At 45.0% G+C, this 21,907-nt stretch overlaps 1 protein-coding gene across 9 annotated transcripts in view; it reads left to right on the top strand.

The window, feature by feature from the left end:
- RBFOX1 (RNA binding fox-1 homolog 1) overlaps positions 1-21,907 on the top strand; it is a 2,066,153-nt gene that overhangs the window by 2,000,514 nt on the left and 43,732 nt on the right. For all 9 annotated transcript variants that reach the window (XM_047839429.1, XM_047839430.1, XM_047839428.1 and 6 more), the window contains 2 exons: positions 10,409-10,541; positions 19,902-19,941. In XM_047839429.1, coding sequence (XP_047695385.1) covers positions 10,409-10,541; positions 19,902-19,941 — 173 coding nt within the window. The remainder of the gene's footprint in view (positions 1-10,408; positions 10,542-19,901; positions 19,942-21,907) is intronic.

The following is a 21,907-nucleotide window of genomic DNA, read 5'->3' as shown; positions in this document are numbered from 1 at the left end:
CCAGAAGCTATTTTATTGCTCCTGGAGAATTGGGGAGGGGAGTGTTTACAAAGTGCAGTTTTTAGGACCAAATAACACACTACATATTTTCAATCTGTCTCCTTGGGTTTTTTGTTTGTTTGTTTGTTTTTGCGTGCAGTATAGGATCTTCATGCCTAATTGCTTGTTACAGAAAAACAAACATACCAGAACCACTTCTATGGGCACACCTGCCCGAGGATATATATCATACCCACCCTTGGTAATTGCTACTAGGGTTGAAGAAGCATTTCCCAAAGGTTCATTATTGTTGGGAAACCCTCATCCCTAGTACTGGTTTTACAGAATTCTTAAGCAACAATGTATTCAGTGACAAGAGTTGGATTCAGGCAGAGTTGGGTGTCCATTGTCATGGTATACTAGTGGTGTGACTGTGGCCAAGGCTGATTACCAGGAACATACTCATCAATACCTACCCACTTGTGAGCACCCTCGTGTAAAGAGCCATTCAGACTGATCCTCAAACAGATGTCTACCCTTTGCCTTTCTTTCATAGAAGGCATCTTCTTGGGACTTTTAAGCTAGTTGGGAATGTTTATATTAACCTAGTGACTGGACAACCTATTTCTGAATGGTTCTCCTTTGGTCTCTTATAGATGGGAGTTTGGGGTGGGTTCCAGCTCAGACAAATGATCCATAGGTCCGGATGACACCTTTCCTCAAGGTTTGTGTGGGGAGTGGCTCAAAGGATTGGGATTCAGCCTTCCGAGTGTGGTAGCTGACTTTCAAAATCAGATGGCCCCAACGCCGACCATCTGTACCCACAGCGATAGATACAGGCTGGAAGTGAAGTGACCGGTGTGTTTGCATCTTGTACCCATCCTGTGCACCACTGCCAACCCTCCTCTGAGAGTTTCATGTTCAGGAGCTGCAGCAGCCCCAGAGAACCATGGGAAATCCATCCAGCCTCTGAAGCTAATTTATCTCACTTGCCTTGTTTCCTACCTGGAGAGGCAATTCTCCGAGCTTGCTGTTTCAGCCACCTGTTAGCCAGATCATGAATGATTTAACAATTGAAACTTTGCTGTGTATCCGCACTCGATAAGGTAATTATTTATATAAATTATTTGCCTTTTTTTCCTCTGGCTGCTTGATAAAAGCTAAATTGACACCGGTACAGGCTTTGTCAAACGAACAGATTATGGCAAATTGCTTCATCCAAATTAAAATAGATCTCAGCATCTCACGGCTTTGTCTCCCGTGTTCCTTCAAATGACAGAAAGCACCTCTGCAAATGCCTTCTGCGGTCCCGCCAAGTTAAAGCCTCCCAAGATTGAGATTCATTCTCGTTTTGCTGAATGAAATGTTACAGAAATCCTGCCCGGGGGGGTATTGTCAATACCTGTGAGTAGACAGATCACAAATACGTCTTCTGCACAGTAAAAGCCTATCTCTGAGCATTCGGCAGCCATGGCATTCACCACACATGTCTGTTGGATTAATCAGACCATTTGTAACCCAGGAGAAAAGAGACAACAGCTAACTTCGGGAGGTAAGCGGGAATAATGTGGCAATTAGTTAAAACGAAGGCTGCTGTCCTCGTTCAAAGACCTAACGATGAAAGAATATTCACGTGAGCACTGTGTGTGGGGTTTTTTTGTTGTTGTTGCCGCTTTTTGAATTTGTTTTTAATTTGGGAAGCATTTCTGCGTTGGGAACACCAGATTCACTGCTCAGAGTAAATCATCTCTGAGTGTTCATTGCATTTAGTTTCCTTTGTTTTTTATTGCTAGGCGACCTGTGTATTTCTTCTCTAAGGAAGAGACTGTTTCTAACAGAGTTATGAGTGATAATAATATTAATACATTGCTTATATTTAGAAAACAAGTGGAATACTCCCAAATATTATGCGAGTTTTTTATTCAGAGCTCTCAAATCGTGGAGAAAATTTCTTGTTGAAGTTAGTCAAAGGAGCTCATTGTTTTGACAGTAGTTAGGTTTGTGGATATAATACCAGGCTCGCATACCACAGCTTCCCATCACTGGAAGAGTCCATTTCCCCAATATTTTTGGATTGTGTGTTGGCTCCCCTGGCTCCTATCCAGATGTGGAGCAAAACCCCACTGGAGAAGGAAAACAGCTTGCCTTGGACTCTTATCGGGAACATAAATCAGTAGTGATCCCTGTGGCCTGTATCCAATTAGCAGAAAAGGAGCAAAGCCCTTCCAGGTGTCTTGAAATCTCAGAACATAAATATAGAACAGAAGAAATGGCACCTGCCCTCCCCCTACTGCCACCCTCTGCCCCCAACAATGAGCATATTGAGGTCTCAGGGAGGCTTGTCAACAGATTCCCCTGCAAATTAACTCGGTCCATGACGAATTGGGGCCGGTTTTCTTGGCCGTGGTATGGATACAGGGAGACGATGAAACCCTTGTACAGGCTGTAGGAGGGAAATAAACACTGAGAGCCCCTAGGGGGCACGGAGAGAGTGGGAGTGCAAAGTTTTTGCCCAGGGCCAACCTGGGATGCCTTGATCCCAGCTGCCTAGTTGCCTTGTTGTACAATAGATAAGACCTTGGGCTCTAGTGTCCAGCTGTTTGGGTGCAGAGCATTGGTTTCTGAGCTGTTCTCCATCTTCCTGTTTTCCCCGGGACAGTGAAGGTAGGAGTTGCACCCGGCATGTGTGCTTTCGCAAAGATTTAGTGAGTTAACCTTTGGGTCTGGCAGTTAGCTAGTGTTAGTAAATAGAAGCTGATAGAGCCTACAGTTGAATCTCCTCTGTCTGATCATGGAGGATGGGATGTTGTACTTTTGTCAACTGTAATCACGGCTTTGCTTGCACTTTTCCAGTTAGCATTGTCTGGACTTCTCTCAAGTGAGGTTGAGTCCCTCGACAGTAATGTTCTCTCTCACTAAGCCAGACTTTCTTCTTAGAATAGGCACCACTCATGAGCAGCATTCTTACAGGTTCGAGGACTGTCCCCCATTTTCCCTCTGTGGCTGAACTATTATGGCATTCTGAGCCCGTCTTATAAGATTCTCAGTAAACACTTCAGTAATTACCCGAGGCCAGCTAATGCTGTAGTTTCCAGAGTCACGGCATTGACCAAAATAAGTCCATAAGGCATCCCAATGGAGAGATGCCATCCAGTGAGGTGGTAAGAGGCGGGTGAGTGAAGGGGAGAGAAAAGGGTAGTGACAGTAGCAGCAGCTGGGAGACATTGAAGAACTGGGGAGAAGCTCTTAGGGGAGGAAGTGACATTGGAGCCAACATTTGAGTGAGGGGATCAAGTCAACCATGGGAAAGGACAAAGGAAAGAGAATCTGCAGAAGCCCCTGAGAAGCAGCAACCACGGGAGGCTGGCAGAAAAGTCGGCATTGCAACCTCAGACAGTAAAGATTTAGGTCAGTACGTTTAGCTCGGGCAGTCCAGCCCGTCCAGTGGCACTGTCTTTTCTCCCTCCAACTAATGTCCTTTTTCTCTCCAAGTTCAAGTTCTTGCCAGTTCCTTCGACGCATCCTAATCAGACCTAGAACAGCCTAGAAACTTCTGGCTAATTTGGACCTGACTAAAACTTTTGTACCATGATGCCGTGTAAAGAGATTCAATTATGGTGCGCAATGTTTTGTGAGTAACTACCACCCATAAAAAGTTAATTAATCAGGGCTGTGTCAATTTCCTCGTGCCATGTCAATTTGCTGCCAGGTAATTAATCACTAATCACCCACCAAGCAGCAGGCTGGGGGGACAATCCGCAAGCTATTTATTGTCTTTTTCCCAAATAAATGGCACGCGCAGCAAGGAAGAAACACATCTTGCCTTTCATAATATTTTTATCGACACTTTTGCAAGTTGTAATAGACTGCGGCAACAAGCAGCTGTAGTTCAATGGAATATGGATATTAAAGAAACAAATGAGCGGAGATTTATAGGACATTGCGTTCCTGTTATGTCAGTTTTGAGATTAAACCCAGCAAATGAACAGTGAAAAATTACTCTTCCATGTGGGGAATGGTGATTAGCCTTGTACATTAATTAGAAATTTTTGTTTTCCTGTTCAATGCATCTCAAATGAGGATGTCCTGTAAGGAACTGTTTGTCCAAAATGTGGATTTATTCACTTCTAAACAGCGGTATTTAATATCAACATGCATTTTGAAATGAAACAAGAGTCAATCCCAAATGTGTGTTTCAGGGATAGATAGACAAGACTATGAGAATCAGAGATTCCAACAAATTAAGTGGCTATTCTGGTCATTTTGTAAATGACTGAATGGGTGGAACACCCCCTTTTTCTCCCCAAACCTTGAAATTGCTGAATTTGGACAAAATTGAGAGCCTTTCCATTTTTGTTTTGACCTAGAACTAAATGTGCTCCTTCATATTAAATTCCCCATTTAATGTCATTGAAAGATAGTGACCTAGTTGCGTATAAATTCTGTCTTAAGCCAATTTGATGTACTTTTGTTTGAGATCCATTTTGAAAAAATAAGCAAACACTTATGTCATTTGGAAAAAATAATCGCTTTTTTTTCTTGACTATTCATTGTGATGTTTATCACACAGTGCTGTGCCTCCACAGTTGAGCTATAGCTGGCTGTTTATTTCACCTCGGCATATTACCTACTATGCCACTTCTTAATTTATGGTCCAACACATGGAACAGGAGTCCCCCCAAGGGTAATCCTGCAGACCTGTGAACCTGCTGTTGAAAGCATGTCTGCACCCCCAGAATCGTGTGAGCATTTCCTGGCATAAATTACCCACAGAACAATTCAACCCCAAATTAGCACGGACATCTCTCGGTCTTAAACCATTCAAAGGGTGGGGAAAGGTGGCATGTTGGTCCGAAGGGAGAGAAGAGAGGGACAAAGAGAAAGCCCTCTTCTCCATTCTGATGGCACACCTTTTCCAGGGCATCTGGCAACCTCATGCAAATTCAAACCAGAGCACAAATGCAAAGAATAATTGCCCATTACGGCGGCTGTATATTTTTATGGCTTTGATGCAGAATCTGACCCCCTGTTGGCTTTTGCATCTGCTACGCTCCCATCTCTCCCAAAGCTCTAAAACTTTAATATGCACTTTATAACCCTCAAGTATTTTCCACTGGTTTTGTGTTTCTTCTTTGGGGATTTCTGGGCTGGTGATAGGATCTCATTTGTGTTTATTTCGAAGGTAAGCACCGTATTCGTAAAAGAGACAGAGGGGGAGAACACACGTTTGTCACTGTAAATACACAGAGTGCAGAGCTCAGAGAAGGTGGGAGGTGGGGGCTTTGTCTTCGATGGGAGACAGGCAGTAAGCAATTGACACTTTGGTAAATGGCCCATTTGCCTGGTTGATACACCCACACATCTTCCGTTTAAAAATGTTGATTTGCCTTGATACTTGAGCACATCACAGCATGACTCTTGTTACATCCCTAAAGTTTCCATTCCATTGAGTTCCGTGGTATACAACTCCTCATGCCCGAGAACTGAGAGCGTTATTCTACTAACCTCCCCCAAAATATGCTCTGGGTATAAATCGAGCTGAAGGTTGGGAGTGGGTAGGCTAGGAATGTTGATATGTCAACAAGATGTGCAATTGGTATTTGCTCCAAAAGCTCTTGCCCTGTTTTCTTTGAGAGAAACTCATTTTTAGCTTATGAGCTAAATCCAATTTTCGTTGCAGTGATACCAGATTTTTCACTTTGATTCATGCTGGATAAGGTTTAAGAGGGAACCTTTCCAGTATAATGAACCTGTGTTTTTTTCCCCTCTTCCCTTGTCTCCCTCATGCCAACAGCTAAGGATTTATACTGTATCCACAAAGCGACCTGAATCCTTTCCATTGTTGCCCAATGATGGTCTCTTTACATGTTTATTAACTGGAAGGAAGTTCAACTAGAAAAAAAATCAAACTCCAGCATTAGAGGTTTAGAAATGCCTATAATTTGGTGTCTTTTCTTTCTAACATTGTTCTTTAATTAACAAAGTGGCTTTTACAAACATGGGACAGGGTGACAGGTTTACGGCTTTGATTAACAATGATTTACTCCGTTCCAGAAATGGAGAGGACATTGTGAGTTTCCATTTGGCATTTTGCATTAGATTTATTAAACATTTATTACCCACTCACTGGATCCAAACTCCCAAACTGGGGCACTGATAGACAATGTGATAACTTTGACTCAACAAGCGATAGGTGTGTCACGTGCCAAAGTCAGCACATAATTGAGATGTCTTCTTTCTATGTGGTTCAAGGATAAAGCCATTTCATTGTTGCTTAATCTCTGCCTGAATCATCTGTCTGGGTAATTGCTTCAAATATGCATTTAACCATGTCCCAGCACCTCCAAGCCAATGCACCTGGTAGGAAAGCAAACAGACAAATCATCTGTTGTTGGATTTGTCTTGGAATTGACCATTTGTCTTAGAGGAAAGAGAAGAGAGCCACTCGAGACTCCTAAACCAGCTGCATGAGGGTGGGGGGAGACTCCTCTATTGGAGATGAGGTGAAATACTGAAGGCTCAGCTACAAATGAGAGAAGTTAGGGAGTAGAAGGAATGTTATTTTCCGTTGTTACTTGTTGCATACATTGATTGCGCTTGGAGACTGAGATTGGTTGGGTTGCCAGAGAGACTGTCTGGGGCTATGTGAGGGAAGGAACCTGACCTCACAGGCCTTTCAATGGGTATCACCTGTCTGGAGGGTGGGGGGGGGGGGTGGCATTTGAGTTCCACTTTTCTCCAGAACAAGAAGCTGATCTCCCATTCCTGACACAGCACAGCAGTGAAAGCGAGTTTCAATGAATGAAGGTTTTTCAAGACTTCCAAGTATAATACTTTGATCTAAGTCCTCTCCCTTTTAATCAGAAGCACACGTGTCCCAAGCGTGGTTGCCATTCCTGGGCCAGTGCAGCACCTGTAAAGTATGGATGTAGAACTTACTTGTATAGGGATCATGGCTGAGATCCTATTGTGGCCTTTGCCCACTGTGTATGTGCAAATCCCGGGCAGGACACTTTGTATGGAGGGCAGTGTCAGGGAAGGCAGAAGGTGAAGAGGGAGTGCCTCTACTGTCCCCGAAGGAGGGACACTAACATTGATTCACCTCCTCCAAAGGGTATCCAGGCACCTGCGCTGTGCTCTGGGCCCTCTTCTGAATCAATAAGCAGAACACAGGGAGATCTCTGCCCTCATGGAACTTACACTGTAGCAATAGCAAGAGTCTAAGCCACTTGATGGCTGGTGGACCTAGAGAGCTTTGTGGCAGATTTCTTCCAAAGGAGATTAAAACATAAATAAAAGAAGGAAGGAGGGAAGGAAGGAAAGAAGGAAGAGAACGAAGAGAGGGGGGAGAAAGGAGGACCAGAATAAGAAGGGAGGAAAGTAAGAAAGGAAAGAGGAAGGAAATGTTCATTAATCGTGATGACTAACTAGAGGCTTCGTAAAGAGATCCCTTGGCAGCCTGAGACTGGTAACAAAAAAGAGAGAGGTGAGCAAACCCTCCAACTGGGAGACTCATACTTCCTCCATGAAGCCTCTGGTCCAAAGCATGAACCGTGGAACCCCCTTATTTTGCCTCAGGGCACTTGGCCTCCCAAAAACGTGATTTTTAAACCAGGAGTTGATGTGTTCTCCCTCCTCTGTTCCTTTAACCAAGTAGGAATCCCTCTCGTGTGCCCTGCTTGGAGAAACCCCCAAAGCCTTGCATTAAGACCTGTAGCTACCTTATCCTGCATCGGCAGAGACATCTTCCCCCTGCAGCAGAGGGGGTCCAAATGAACTCCTGGCTCTATATCCTCAGCGGCTTGTGCTGTCGAGCTTCTGTTTCATGTTGTATCTCAACATCTAAATCCTCCAAGAATTATTGTAAAACCCGCTTGTCGCTGAGAGGGATCTGGTCTCACTCACTGTGCACCGTAGCCAGCGATAATGAATGGGTCAGCATAATTACCGTGTTTCCTCACACAGGCAGCCAGCTGCTCTGCCAGATTGTGAATTTTTCATTTTCTTTATTTCAAAATGCAGGGCGTTCCTATGAAAACTTAATGTTTGAGCAGCAAGACAGACTTGCAGTCAAAGCTGTGTGCTTGCCCATTTTCTCCCCAGTCCGGAAGCAAATGTCTCAGATCTCATTACTTCTGGGCTTTTATGGTGTTCGGAATTATTGGCTTTCCCCATTAAGACTGACACCTCTCTATAATTTCAAGCACATTAGTTGTAACACAAGTCAGGAAACGTGGGTGCATTGGGGGCTGGCAAGCTGAGAATTAAGGACAGCTGTGTGATTTGTCTTTCACAGCAATAAAAAAAAAAGGTTAAAAATAACCTGTATGGTCTTTTCCAACACAAATAGACAAAATCATTCTGACTCGGTTCTATGATCCCAGCATTTTGCCTTCCGTCGTGAGAGAAAGATATGGTGGAATCCATGAGAACACGAAGAGAATTCCAGATGATAGCCAGTCTTCAGGTTGGAATCAAGGTTTTTAGTCTAGTCTGTGCAATTCTGCGAGATGGTGTGGAATTGGGGCTTTTGTGGGAGACGCTATGGCCTCGTCTCCCCATCCCCTGCCCTCCCCCACTGCATAACTAGGACATAGAGTGTCCGAGGACTCCACAGCCAGTGAAGACATGGGATGGAGGGCTTCTGCTCCTGCATGTGGTGGAGGAAGGGGAGAAGCCCCTCCATGGCAGTTTGGATATAAGGTGGAGGCAGCTTCAACACAGCATGAAACAAGACACCCTGTGAGCAGTTAGGTGTTCCCCCAAAATGAGCTCCTGGAGAGAGGTCTCTCTGCACAGATTATCTCCTTTTGAGAGCCTCCCTTGTGGTGGGACAACCTGAGCTTGTACGTTCATATCACGCCCAAAGACACTGTCCCTCCCAGCCTTGCCTGTCCATACAAACACCGCGTGAACAAGTCCTGGGAGAGAGGGAGCAGGGGAGGGGAGTGCACAGAGGAAGAAATCCTTCCAGCCCTGCTCTGTTTTACCTGTGTCTCTCTCCCTCTGGAAAGCTCCTGTTCTGTTAGAGACTGGTAGATGGGAGAAGAAGCTGGCGACAAGGGTGGGGTGGGGGGAGGTTGACTGGAAACTGCCCATCACGTGGCCTCTCCACAACCTACAACTTCATCCACTTGTTGCTGTAGTGAAGCCACCCCTGCATCCACTCAGGGGTCCAATATTGAGAGCCCACTGTGAATAAGATCGGGGGGCTTCTGCCGACTTGGGGAGGCACGTGCTGGAGAGGCCGAGAGGAGCTTGCCCGTTCTTTGGAGAGAGAAAAGGTAACATACCCGGCATAGCAAGAGCCCTGTGAGATGCAGACAAGTAGGAACAGCAGAAGTGGTTTCCTGAAGCCGGGGGCGGGGGGGGCGGAGGGAGCATTGTCTCAGAATTTGCAGACCCCCCCGCCCCCCAGGAGGAAGGACATCCCAGGCAAGAGAATGAAGATCAGGGGTCTCTGGCTTCAGGCTTCATTTCCCTCATGACTCCTCAGCAAGCCATCCTGCTCAGAGAATTTTTCCCCCAAGGAGGAAAAACCCAGCTCACACCCTCTTCTTAAGAGTTGAGTTACCACACTTCTGTGTGGTTATATAAGGTTGTTGTACGTGTCTTCAAAGCTGTTAAGTGGTTTGGGGGCTAATGGGTCACTGGTAACCATTTGTTTCTTGGAGCATAAAGGGTTTGCACAGTTACGATACATGCACGTGTCCGTAGGAACATTGTATTGCAATTTAAAAATTTTAACAAGCCATAGATGGACATCAAGGAAAATGTGGGAAATAAATAAAAACAAGATGGGGAAAGCAGTGAATAGACAACACACACACAGTTCAGCACCAGAGATAACTAAGAACACACTGAAATATGCGTGCGTATGTATACAAAATTATATACATACTTAAACATATATGTACGCATAGTACACGTTCACATAGATGTGTGCATTATACAACACAGTATAAACACGGGCATGCATATTCACTCACATGCACGCACGTGTGTGTATACACCATATTCATGTATGTTGTATGCTCACACATAAATATTACACACAATATACATGTGTGTATAGACAGATGACAGATGTTGACAATACAATGCACATACATCTTGCAGTCTACCTTTGTAAAATTTGAACTCTGTGCAGTGAGCTTGCTTCCCGTTGTTAAGAAGTCTTTGTAAATGTTTGTCATTTACCGTATTCTCTTGGGCACAGGGACCACCGCCTTAAGTAGCCCATCCTGCCTGGACTCGGACCTTGGCCTCCTCCCCGCTGCCCGCCCTTTACAAGCCTGATCCTAGACAGGGGGCAGGTGTCCAGCTTCCGCCTGCAGGGAGAAGGGTCCTGGCGAGGGGGCGCGTCGCCCTCAACAACAGGTGTGCTTCTGAAAGCCTTTGCTCTGCTCTCTCCTTTCCGCCCCCGCAGTGCCCGGCTTCCCGTATCCAGCCGCCACCGCCGCGGCCGCCTACCGAGGGGCGCACCTGCGAGGCCGCGGCCGCACCGTGTACAACACCTTCCGGGCCGCGGCGCCCCCGCCCCCGATCCCGGCCTATGGCGGGTAAGTCGGTCAGCCTCCCCCTGGCGGCGGGCCTCCCGCACCGCCCCCTCCTGTTTGCGAGCGCATGCTGGTCTTGACCGCCCCACCGGAACCCTCCCCAGCATGCATTCCGCGCGCGCCTGCAGTGGAGCACCTTGCAAAGAGTATTGAGAAATGAATGTAATTTGTCCTGTCATGGTTGGTGCCTTTAAGCATTCTACATGTCACATGTTGTTATGTAAATTCTCTTTGAGACTGAATGCTGGAGAACAGAGAAATGGTTACAGCCAAAGATGTATTTCTGATGATTGCAAACATCTGGTTATTAAGGAGGTTGGATCACATTTGCCCCTTGAATCTGGCCATGGAGGGACGCGAAGTTTCCAAACATAAAATTCGCTGGGGGGGAGGGGGCGGTTGGGAGGGGGGGGTGGTCTTGCCGCCCTCCCCAAAGACACCTTGCACTTCAAAGTTTATGAACCCTTGCCTGAGAAGAGAAAATTAGGTGTGGGGTCGAAAGCAAAAGTTCAAAGAAATTGGAAGTAAGACTCGTTTCCATTGGATTTTCCAAAATGTGCATTTGGTTTCCTTTCCCCTCTGCAAGGAAATGCAAGTTAACGTGTTCCCCATGGGCATTTTGGTTTTTGTGCGCGTGGACTTTGGCATTCCCAGGTGAAAATCAAAGAGGGCTGGTGAACACTAAGAAACAGTGGTACTGTGGGCTGCAGCCCTGAAATGCTGTTCTTCCTGTTAAGGTATCCTCCTGGAACATTCAGTGCCCTGGAGCCAGGGAGAAAGAAAGAGATGTCTCTGGTGGTCCTTGGTGGATGTTTGGAATGTTCGGAGACATTTTGGGTTGTCTCAGTAGGAGCAGCAATCTAGTAGGTAGAGGCCAGGGATGCTGCTTAAGATCCACAGTGCACAGGACCCCCCCCCCCCCCCCCGCCCCAACACAAAGAGTCATGAGGCCCCCAATGTCAATAGCACTACTCAGAAAAACTCAGCTGTGTGCAAGACAGTTTGGCTCAAGGCTTTCCTGGCCAGTGCCTGGCTTTCTGGTCTGTAGAAAGAATACGGTTGTATTCCAGACTGTACCAAAAGGGTTAATGCATTTTTTATAGCTCTGTTGCTTATAAATTTTTTAGAAAACCTGAATGAGCCTAGATCATCTCTCTATTATACTGATGACAAAGGAAACCACTCTTTTTTCATTATTTATTCATATCTCACCCATTGCAGAGGAGAGCATTTGAAGTGTTTCAAACACAAACGCAATGAGACAAAGTTAAGAATATAAATAAATGAAACTCGATGAAATCATCAGGAAGGGAAAACACAGGTAGAGAAATCAGTCAGTGTCCATTGTTTCTTGTGTTGTGATTAGACTTAGGTCACTTCTGAGTTTCTTAGTGAACAAAAAAACAACAGCACAAATTTCGTTTTCACTGGAATGATGATAGATAATAACAAACCAAAGATAAATTCACCATAAATTCTCCCCACCCTCCAAAAAGATGCATCTGTACATCCTAAGCCTTAGATATATGACCATGTGATACAAAGAATCATCGATAGTGTAATCATTATCTCCAGCCCCACAGTGTTGAGCCCGTTTTATAGATCCAGAAATGCAGAAATAAATACATGTTATTCCCAAGGTCACACAGTAAGTTGTTAGGAAGGGAAAAATCCCCCACCAAGTTACCCTGTAGGCTCATGTAATTACTAAAGCAAGATTCATAAACCATAAACACAAAATTGCATGTTTATACCACATTAGTTTGTCTGAAAATTATTATCTTATCTTAGTAGACGGTAATTGTAGCTTTTTGGTACATGTACCCTCAGTATCTCACTACTATACTGAACAGGAAAAAAAAATAAAGTAAAATTATACGGCTTATCCTCACATGAACTATTTATAAAAATCTCAAAATAACACACCTGCTGTAAAATCGAAATTCTCTAACTTAGAATGAACTTGTTCTTTGCCGGGGATAACCGTGCATAACTAACTAATGCCACATTCACCAGGGAGACACATGGGCATCTCCAAATGGTGAAGCACTGTGTTTGTGACTGCTTTAGACGTGACTTAATTTTAATATTCCAGCAATATGCCTAATCATTTTGGTTATAATAGTACATTGTGCCTCTTTGTTGGTAATATTCTGAGTGGAATCCTGAAACCGCTCTAAGTAGTAAGATGAAATTCTCAGCACAGGAGGAGGTGAGGGGGGGGAAGAGGAGGAAGGGGAAGAGGAGAAAAGGCTGGGGTCCGCGTGTCCATGTCTGCAGGCTATGAGAGCAAAGTGTTGGTGGAGAATAGGAAATTCAGCCAGGGTGTTTTGCTGTATTACAAAGTGCCTGGAGTGCGCTGGCCCCAAATGAAAAAGTGTGAGTCCACCATCTTAAGTGAAGGTTTCCCTTTCCCTTTGCTTGTTGGCTTAGGCTGCAGGAAATTGCACAGAGGCAGCTCCTTTTGGAGAGAAGAGTGGGGGCAGCACAGAGCAGATCCTGGCTGGAGTAGTGAGAGCCCTGGGCTTGAGTGGAAGCAAATAGCAGAGAGGTTGGAAGAGGTTCCTGTTTCCAGGAAGTGACATTATCAGGATTCAGGGGGTCCAGGAGAGAGTATGGATTTGTAGCTGTTTGTCTCCGAAGTCCTTTGGGGGAAGATTTCTAGATTTGACTAATGTCTTTACTCCAGTGCATTTTAGCTTAACATCTCTTTCTGTCTTGCCCCTTTGGAGGAGTTTCTTCCCGTTAGGGGCAGGAGCACCATATAAGCTAACAATTTCAATCAATGTGATAAGTGATAAGGTGTGGTGTTGTGTGAGCACCAAGGAAGGCCCCTTAGCTCAGTTTTTAGAGAAGGCTTTCAGGAAAAGAAGAAATGTGGGATGCACTTAAGTCCAACCATTTCCTAAATTGCCACGTTGAGATCTCATTCCATGAGTCTCCCTCGCACCCAGTGATCCACATCTTTTCTACGATGTCATCTAGCAAGCTGCATTTGTTACTATTTTCCATTTGTTGCCTGTCAAAGATTTATCTAACTGCCAACCTACACCTCTCTTCTTCATGAAGTATGCAATATGAATATACCCTGTCACTGAAATCCCAATAAAAAGTGTGTCATTTATCCTATGTCCATGTATGGCTTCCATATTGTTTTCCCAAGATAGTGAAAAAAAAAAAAAATCCCACATAACCCCCATGGCTACTTTTGTGGAGTCTTAGGGTGACCCTTGGAGGTACCCAACATCAAGATAGTCACACAGGAGGATTCACCAAGGATGCCTTCTCATCCATCCACTTCCTTTTATTGATTTCATTTTCTCCTCCACATCCTGATATTTTCTGAAGTTCCTCCCAGCCAGTAAAGAGCACAGGTGATGGAGAGGCCCTATTCTCTTCTTTCTCATGTAGCTAAAAAGGAATTTCTTGGGACATTAATATGTGATCATTTTCCCTAGGGGGGGGGTTCTGTTTGGACCCTGCATGGATCACAGGAATGAGTAGAAAATCTAGACGGAGCCAACCAACTCACTATTGACTATCAGCGTTAACTGAGTGAGGATGGGTGATGAGTTAGAAACCTAGTGTGTGACCCCTTCCTGGGAGGCACCTTTATTCTCCACATGCCACAGAGTTGGCTCTAGACAGTGGCACGTCAATAGCGTGTAGACTGTGTGTATCATAAATAAAATATCCATTAGTGAATGGTTTCCGAGAGCACTCACTGGGCCGGGTCTTCCATATGTCTCCTTGCCCTTGATCCTGGAGTCCATTTCGATTGAGAAGTTGCAATGTCCAGTCTGTCTTCCTGTGATTCACATTTGGGAGAAATTGCACATTGGGTAATTGCCATCCAAGGAATCTTGCAGACTGATGATCCGTGGGTGGAGGTGCCGGAGGTGGTAGGTAAAGGGGTTCGAGACACACCCGCCAGATTCAGTACAACGTCTTGTACTAGAAGACGGCAGCTAAGCCCCAATGCCCCCCCAAAGGAACCCCCAGAGATTGGCCTAACTGAATTCTTGTTCTTAATTAATTAGCTAATTAACTATTAAGCAGCTACTTACCAAGTGCCTACTGTGCACCATGCACATTGTATGGTATGGGGACACAGTAGGCACTCTAATGGAGCTTCAAAGAATATTTTGAAAATTATTATTCTAAGCCAAACATCCAGCATCTGCTATAGGGCTTTGGTTTTGGTTCTCGGGGTATCTTTGAAGAAGACGTTCTATACTTTTGCAGGAAATTAGCTATGACACGTCTATGTACAACTTCTCAAAGTTACATTGAGAAGTGGTTTGAGGAGACTCTGTGCTACTTTGTATATAGGAAATATATGGTAATATCCCAGGAGAAAGAAAACTTCTTAAAGCTGGCCAGTGCAAGAATGAAACTTGCACACAGATCCTTGGAACAGTTTCAGGCCAGGTTCCAAAAACACCTCTGACACCAGACCCCGGGACTATGCATATGTGCCTCACTGACTAGAAACCAACCGTGGTTTCTGGTTTTAATTTCTAAATGTCTAATCCTGAGACTGTATTCTCTGTTGTTGAGAATGTTTCTCATTTAATAGAAACGCTAGGAACTAAAGTCATCATCACCCATCATCAGAATAGTTCCCGGAATTCTCTCTAGCTTTTTGTTTGTGTGTTTGTTTCTGGTGTAAATTCTTGTTCAAATTTCCAGCCACGTTTAAAGTGCAACCTGTAACATTAAAAAAAAAAAGGGGGGGGCCTTCTGAATTGAATGTATATATAGGCAAACCTTAAATCAGGGGTTCTTAAATTTTTCAGGTAGAGGGGAGTGGAATGTCACAGATGCCTTTAATAATCCAGTTAAAAATGTGTTTTCCCTAGGAAAATGTTGGTGTACACCTCCATATATCCATGCACATACACAATTGTATACAAATGCCAGAGAGTTTATGGACCCATCTGATACCTCTTCAAAAACAGCTAGATTTAAACGCATTAAAATTTTAATTTATTTTCCAGTTGGAAGGGGCACTAAGGTAGAGCAGTTTTAAATAACCTCTCCTTCAGGAATGCGTTTGTGGTGGCGATTTATTACATTACACAAATAGATTGGATAGTTTGGGCATCCTATACTTTCTTTCCTTTTTTTTTTTTTTAAGTAAACTAATTTGTTATAGCGCAATCATTCCCTGCTTGCATTCAACCAAATATTTAACTACTGTTATTACCTTTCTAAGAAAATGAGATGTGCATTTGCAATGCTCTTGCAAAAGCATATCGCAGGCCCAAAGTGATTGACAAGGAATACAATTACCTTTGCATGGCTAGACAGACTGCCTTTGCATTAAAATTGGACCGCACGGGTTCGTTGCATGACAGCAACCCCCTTCTCTTGCAATGGGGCCGTGGCTAATTTATCTATAGCTGCATTCTAGATCAACTCCGGCTCTCCTTTCCCTCCATGTCTTATATTTTAAGTGCACCTGTTCCATGGGGCTTGAAAAAGTGTTTGGACACATTCCTGGAAACCAGCATGAGAATGTGTAAGAGCTTTCCTTTAGCCGCCTCCTGTTTAGAATAGGGGTGAGGAGGCTGACCCTCGGTGCCGTCGCAAATGTAAAGAAAAAGAACACAGGGAGGGCAGTGTTGCATGGAGCAATGAGCCTGTTAGTCCTTGGGCGGCGGCAGCAGCAGCAGCAGCAGCAATCACCTGGTACTTGTTGGAAATTGGAATTCTTAGACCCCCATCCAAATCTATTGAGTCAGAACCTCTGGGCTGGGCATGGGGCCCAGCCATCTGTGTTTGAACAAGCCCTCAGGTGACCCTGCACTTGTGCTGAAGTTGGACCACGGTCTGCCCCAGTAGCTAAAAGCGGGCTGCAAAGCCAGAGCTCCTGGACTAGAATCCCGGCTCAGTCAACACCTACCCTCTCCAGCGTAGCTTCCTTTATATCTGAGGGTGAGAATAGTATTCTCCAATTCGCAGGGGTAGTATGAGGGTTAAATGGGATACTGAGCCCAGGATGCTTAGACCCGGCACTGACCGGTGGCAGTCCTTCTCTAAATGTGAGGACTAGGGTTGTTTATGCCTGTGCTGTCACCAGTAGTAGCTTAGGGGGGAAAACGGCATTTTGGTGAAACTGGGAGCCCATGAACTGGCTTCCTTTCATACCGCCGAAGACAGCCATAACGGTTCCTTGTATTTAGAGGGATCATGAAAATAGATCATTCACCCTTCCATCTTTCCCTCCCAAACATGCATGTGTGGCAGTCAGTGAAATGGAGGCCTCCCTGTGCGGTGTGGCTTATAACAGCAGCGAGAATTCCTGACGCCCTTTCTCAGTGAAGCCCCACCCCGTCTGCCGGGCCTCTGAACTCTGCAGTCTGTTCCCTTTGCTTGGCCTGCCCTCCCTCCCTCTTTACCTGGCTAAGGCTTTGCGATCTCTGAGGCGTTTGCTCAGATCCCCTCACCCCTGTTGCCCGGCCCCACTCCTTCTGTCACACTTTCAGAGCACCACTGTTCCCTCTCAGCACGTACCAGCACTGCAACTTTACATGTCTGTGCGTTCATGCACATGGCTTTGTGACCCCCCGGCCCCCTCCCTGGAAGCCCCCCAGGGGCAGCTGTAGTGATGGACACACTCCCGCCTGTCTGTGCCTTAGCATGGCCGTTGGAGCAGAGAAAGCATGTCAGTAGCAGAGAAACGGTATTCCTCATGTGGTTTGTTTGAGCTTGTCGAAATGAATATGCCAGATCCCATTTTGTCTCTGGTTCTCTGTCTCAGAAATGTGGGATGGCAGAGTCCCATAGTAATTTTCCATGCCCCTGGTGGAGGGCACGCACGGCACTGAGTATACCCCATTTAACAAAGGCAAACATCAGCGGCCTGTTCTTCCCTCACTTCCGGGAGTTGGTGCAAACAGACGTGACGCGGAGGCCTGCAGCTGGCCACGAGGCACCAGGACCCAACCTGGTGAAAGAAGGGGCCACTCTCGCAGCCAGGGCCTAGGCTCAGTCATTCCGGGTCCACACCGGGTGTGCATGGGAACACCACCAAAGTGTAGGGCGGGCTCGTCTCTCCGTCATCCACAGGGGAGCAGGCACAGACTGGGTCCCCCTCTACAAATATGTAGACAGAGGCGTTACTCCCCATATTTCAATAGACATTCACATGTAGTTAAAATATTAATATTTTGTTGACACTCAGATGTCTCTCTGTGCTGTGATGTCAAGCCCATTGATCATCACTTTGCTCACAGCACCTCACTGAATCCTCCCTCGAGGGGAGCCCTTACCAGCCTCTTTCCCCATTTTACAGACCAGTATGCGAAGCTCCGATAGTTTGAGTGGGGAGTCCAAGGGCTCACCGCCGCTGATTGATGAGGCTGTGACCCGATGCCCGTGTGGTTCCCATCTAACTTGGCTCTTGAATGGTTATCTGCCTTTGGAGGAGGATACTGGGAAGAAAGGCATTCCCAGCACAAACAATAGCACGTGCAGAGATACAAGGGCCTAAAAGAATGGGGTGGGAGCAGTAGCTGTTTTTCTGTGGCCACATGGTTCACCTCTGAGGTTCGGGGTCCAGACTCAGTATTTGTTACTCTCCTCCGTATCCTCAGATCTGTTTCAAATCCTGTTGACAGAGGCTGGCCCTGCCTTCTGACCCCCAACAGATGCTCTCTTTTCATGTTGGAAATGCTGGAAGCCTAGCTCAGGATGCTGCATACCTCAGTGTGTTGGGTTAGGGTTTACCTGGCTTGATAGGGGCTTTCATGCGTGCGGCCCCCTCGGATCAAAACGAAACAAGCCGAATGCGATTCCTACCAACCTCCTTAGTGTGTGAAGTCCCTGTCATGTCTTTAAGGATCATGGTACTTGGGGTATAGCCAGTCAAGTCTGAAAAGCTCTGAGAAGCACTCTCCAGTGCTCTCCAGCACACCAGTGTCACAGCCGTGTGTGTGTGTGTGTGTGTGTGTGTGTGTGTGTGTGTGTGTGCCTCCCTTTGGCTTGATATGCTCGGCTTACATGTGCGTCCGCTGCCTCTCCTGAAACCTGCTGGAACCCTTTGGTAATCAAAGTTGTGTTTCCATTAGAATCCTGCTCCATTCGACGGTGGGGCTCGCTGGTCCTTTGCCAGAATCATAAATCATCTCTGAACTCCACGGGGAGATCTCAGGGAAGGTTATTAATAACAGCTACCGTCCTGTGGAAAACACGCATTTGGAAACACACGCTTCTGTAGTCAATGTGTCCTGTGATCCTCCCAAAAGCCTGTGAGGTGTGCAGGCTACACGCGATCCTCATTAAACCCACTGTAATGGTTAGGAATTGTAACTCAGTTTCCCGTGATCACATGCTGTAAGCTTCTCTTCCTGGCTGTCTCGCTCGAGGTATACCAAGAAACTTCTGGAGAAATCCAGGATATTTTCTCCCTCCTGTGAAGTCCCTTGTCTCTGGAATGACTGTATGGATGGGGATAACAGAGCCACTGTGAGGCCAGGCTTATTCAGTCATAATGCCAGGCCTGCTTAGTCTGGATATAATTTACGTAAATGTGCATACAGGAGCATGTATGTGCATACGTGTCTAGGTAAGAGCACACGTACATCCCCAGTTATGCAAATACACACTACTAAACACGTTATCCAGTATACACATCCACCTGTGCTCACAAACACACATACACACATGGGCGTAGTATACACATACACACACACGTGCATTGACATGTGCACAGTATCACACACACACGCATTGACACACATGCATGCGCATAGAGCACATACATGTATACAAACATGCATAGTCGTGCATACACACAGAGTCTCACACACATAAAATCCGAGATATTTTCCTACATTTACCATGAAAGAGTGGCACATGGAATTACCAAATATGATACTAGAGAGTGAAAGAGCACAGAGGAACATTTCTGGAATCATTTGGGTTGTCTGGCTCTCCTCACATCCTTCAGGCACAACCCATACTGGTAATACAACAGTGTGTGTTTTTCTTTCTTTTTCCTTGGGGAAGCTGTGTGGTGTGATTAGATGCAAACTCTGACCCTCCTATCTGTCCAGGCCACTTATAATAACCCAAAATTCTCCTTGCATTTCTGCACCTCCTCCTGAAAGAGTGGGAAGTCTGGTACCCAGCATGCCACCACGTCCCAATTCCGGGCCAATGCCAAACCGCAGCCTAATTTTCTCAGGCTGATGGACAGCTGTTGTCTCCAACCTCCTTAACCAGTGTGAAAACACTCCTCGGTTCCTGTGTTTTGGATCTTGTGACCAGACTAACTTCGCCAGTGCAGGGGTTGGTGTGTCTGCATGGGGAAATGCACTAATATGGATGTTTTTCTTTGTGTGTGCACCCTTGCAGTGTTGTTTACCAGGATGGATTTTATGGTGCAGACATTTATGTAAGTATTCATTAATGTGCATGCCATCCCTGTTTCCTCCTGGAGTCATTCTGTTTACAAGTTTGCTGCAAGTTTCCTCTTCCTGGTCTGTAGGCAAGCATCGGGCGGCTTATCCGCAGGGCAGAACCCCTCCAGCTCATGACAGCCATCACGGCTGATGAATGGGTAGAATTACCTCCTTGGTTCACTTCAGAATATGTGCAAACACCCCCCTAAAAGTGATGGCATTTCTCTCATGTCAGACTAAAGACTCCCCACCCCCAAAAGAATTCTCTGTAAAGTTTTCAGTATGGTCTGTGTGTTTGCAGTATAATATTTACCATAGCAGCTGTCATTACCAGCTGTAGAGGGTTAAAAGATATTTTCATGGCTAATTTTTTGATGGTCTCTGTTTTTAATATTTATATACTTATTTGGAGGTGGAGGGGGAGAGAGAGAGAGAAAGGGAGAGAAAGGGCAGAGAGAGGAGAGAGAGCATCCCATGCTGTCAGCCTGTCAGTGTGGAGCCCGATGTGGGGCTTGATCATGAGCCATGAGATCATGACCTGAGCCGAAACCAAGAATCAGACACTTAACTGACTGAGCCACCCAGGCGCCCCAATTTTTTTGAGGTTTTCTTATAAATACACTTAATTGTTCACAGTAATAGCTCTAGAAAAAATCCTCTGCTCCCTCTGGATGATTTTAGCAAGAAACATCTCTAAGACAATGTATGCCGACTTGACCACTAAACCCTTATTTTCTTCCTTATTCCTCCCATTTCCCCAAAACCATTACCTGACTCAGAATTGTCTGTTAAATTTAGAATTGTTTATTAAATGGTCCCACTTTATTAAGCTTTTCACTTTTAGAAAAGAGTGGGATGTTTCTCATTATGGGGACCATAGTTAAACTTACCTAAATGGATCTAAAGGTAGTTATTCTTCACATTATGATATTAGCTGCAATGTTAGGAAAATAACTTGGAATAAACACAATTTAAAATACATGGGCAGGATTGGGGGTGGATTTTTAAAATCATATAGTGTTTTTTTAATTACAAGTGACCTCAAGTAAGTTCGCTGGAATCATATCTGTTGGCTTATAGACTAGATAACAAAGACAAATAAAAGCATACTTGTGACCAAATTGATATCATTTACTAGAAAATGGGAAAGACACTAGTTATTTAATTTTTTCCTTTTGAATTTCTAATAATTACGATTTTGAGACATAGTATTAATCTCCATCAATGATGCATGGAGTTGAGTTCTGCTATCATTGTATCAAGTACATTTATTATAATCTGTGGGTTAGTTTTTTTCATAATAAAATGAACAAACAACATATACCCAATGAACAACAAATTTCTTTTTTTAATGTAGCTTAATCCAAGCCTTCAAATATCCTCTATAAAAAAAAAATTTAAATTCATACCATTATACATAGAGAAGCAGCTTGGAGCCCACTCACATCCTTAGAAACCCAACAAACCCAACATCAGTCTTCATCCTTCCCCAGTGTAGCCTCTGGATAGAGCATACCTAAGTTTAGGCTTTTTTTTTTTTTTTTTTTAATTTGGGAAATGGGGAGAAGAGAAGGGATGGATATAACAAAAAACGTAATCCACCAAAAAAAAAAAAAAGAAAAGAAAAAAGAAATACAATATCCCCATCAACACCCACCAGTGGGGGAAAAGAACGTGTTAGTAAGCCTAACTGACAACAACAGTATCGTATTAGCTGTCATTTATTGAGTGTCCGCCTCGCCGTGCCTCAGTTTCCTCATTTGCAAAATGACACCAGTTTATTGAATTATTAATTTGTTCTGTCCTATGGATATTTCCAATGGGTGTCTTTCCCTTGTCTCCCAGATGTGTGAAAGGCAGGAAGGAGGAGCCACCTGAAGGCAGGGCATGTAGGTTCCCAGACACTGGGAAAGAACGTGCTAGTAAGAGTAGCAGGCAGACGTGTCTCTGTCTGTTGGC

Source organism: Prionailurus viverrinus, chromosome E3 (genome assembly GCF_022837055.1).
Source record: "Prionailurus viverrinus isolate Anna chromosome E3, UM_Priviv_1.0, whole genome shotgun sequence".
Classification (NCBI taxonomy): Eukaryota; Metazoa; Chordata; class Mammalia; order Carnivora; family Felidae; genus Prionailurus; species Prionailurus viverrinus.
The sequence above is the reverse complement of the archived record's forward strand: the minus strand, read 5'-3'. Positions and strand labels throughout refer to the sequence as shown.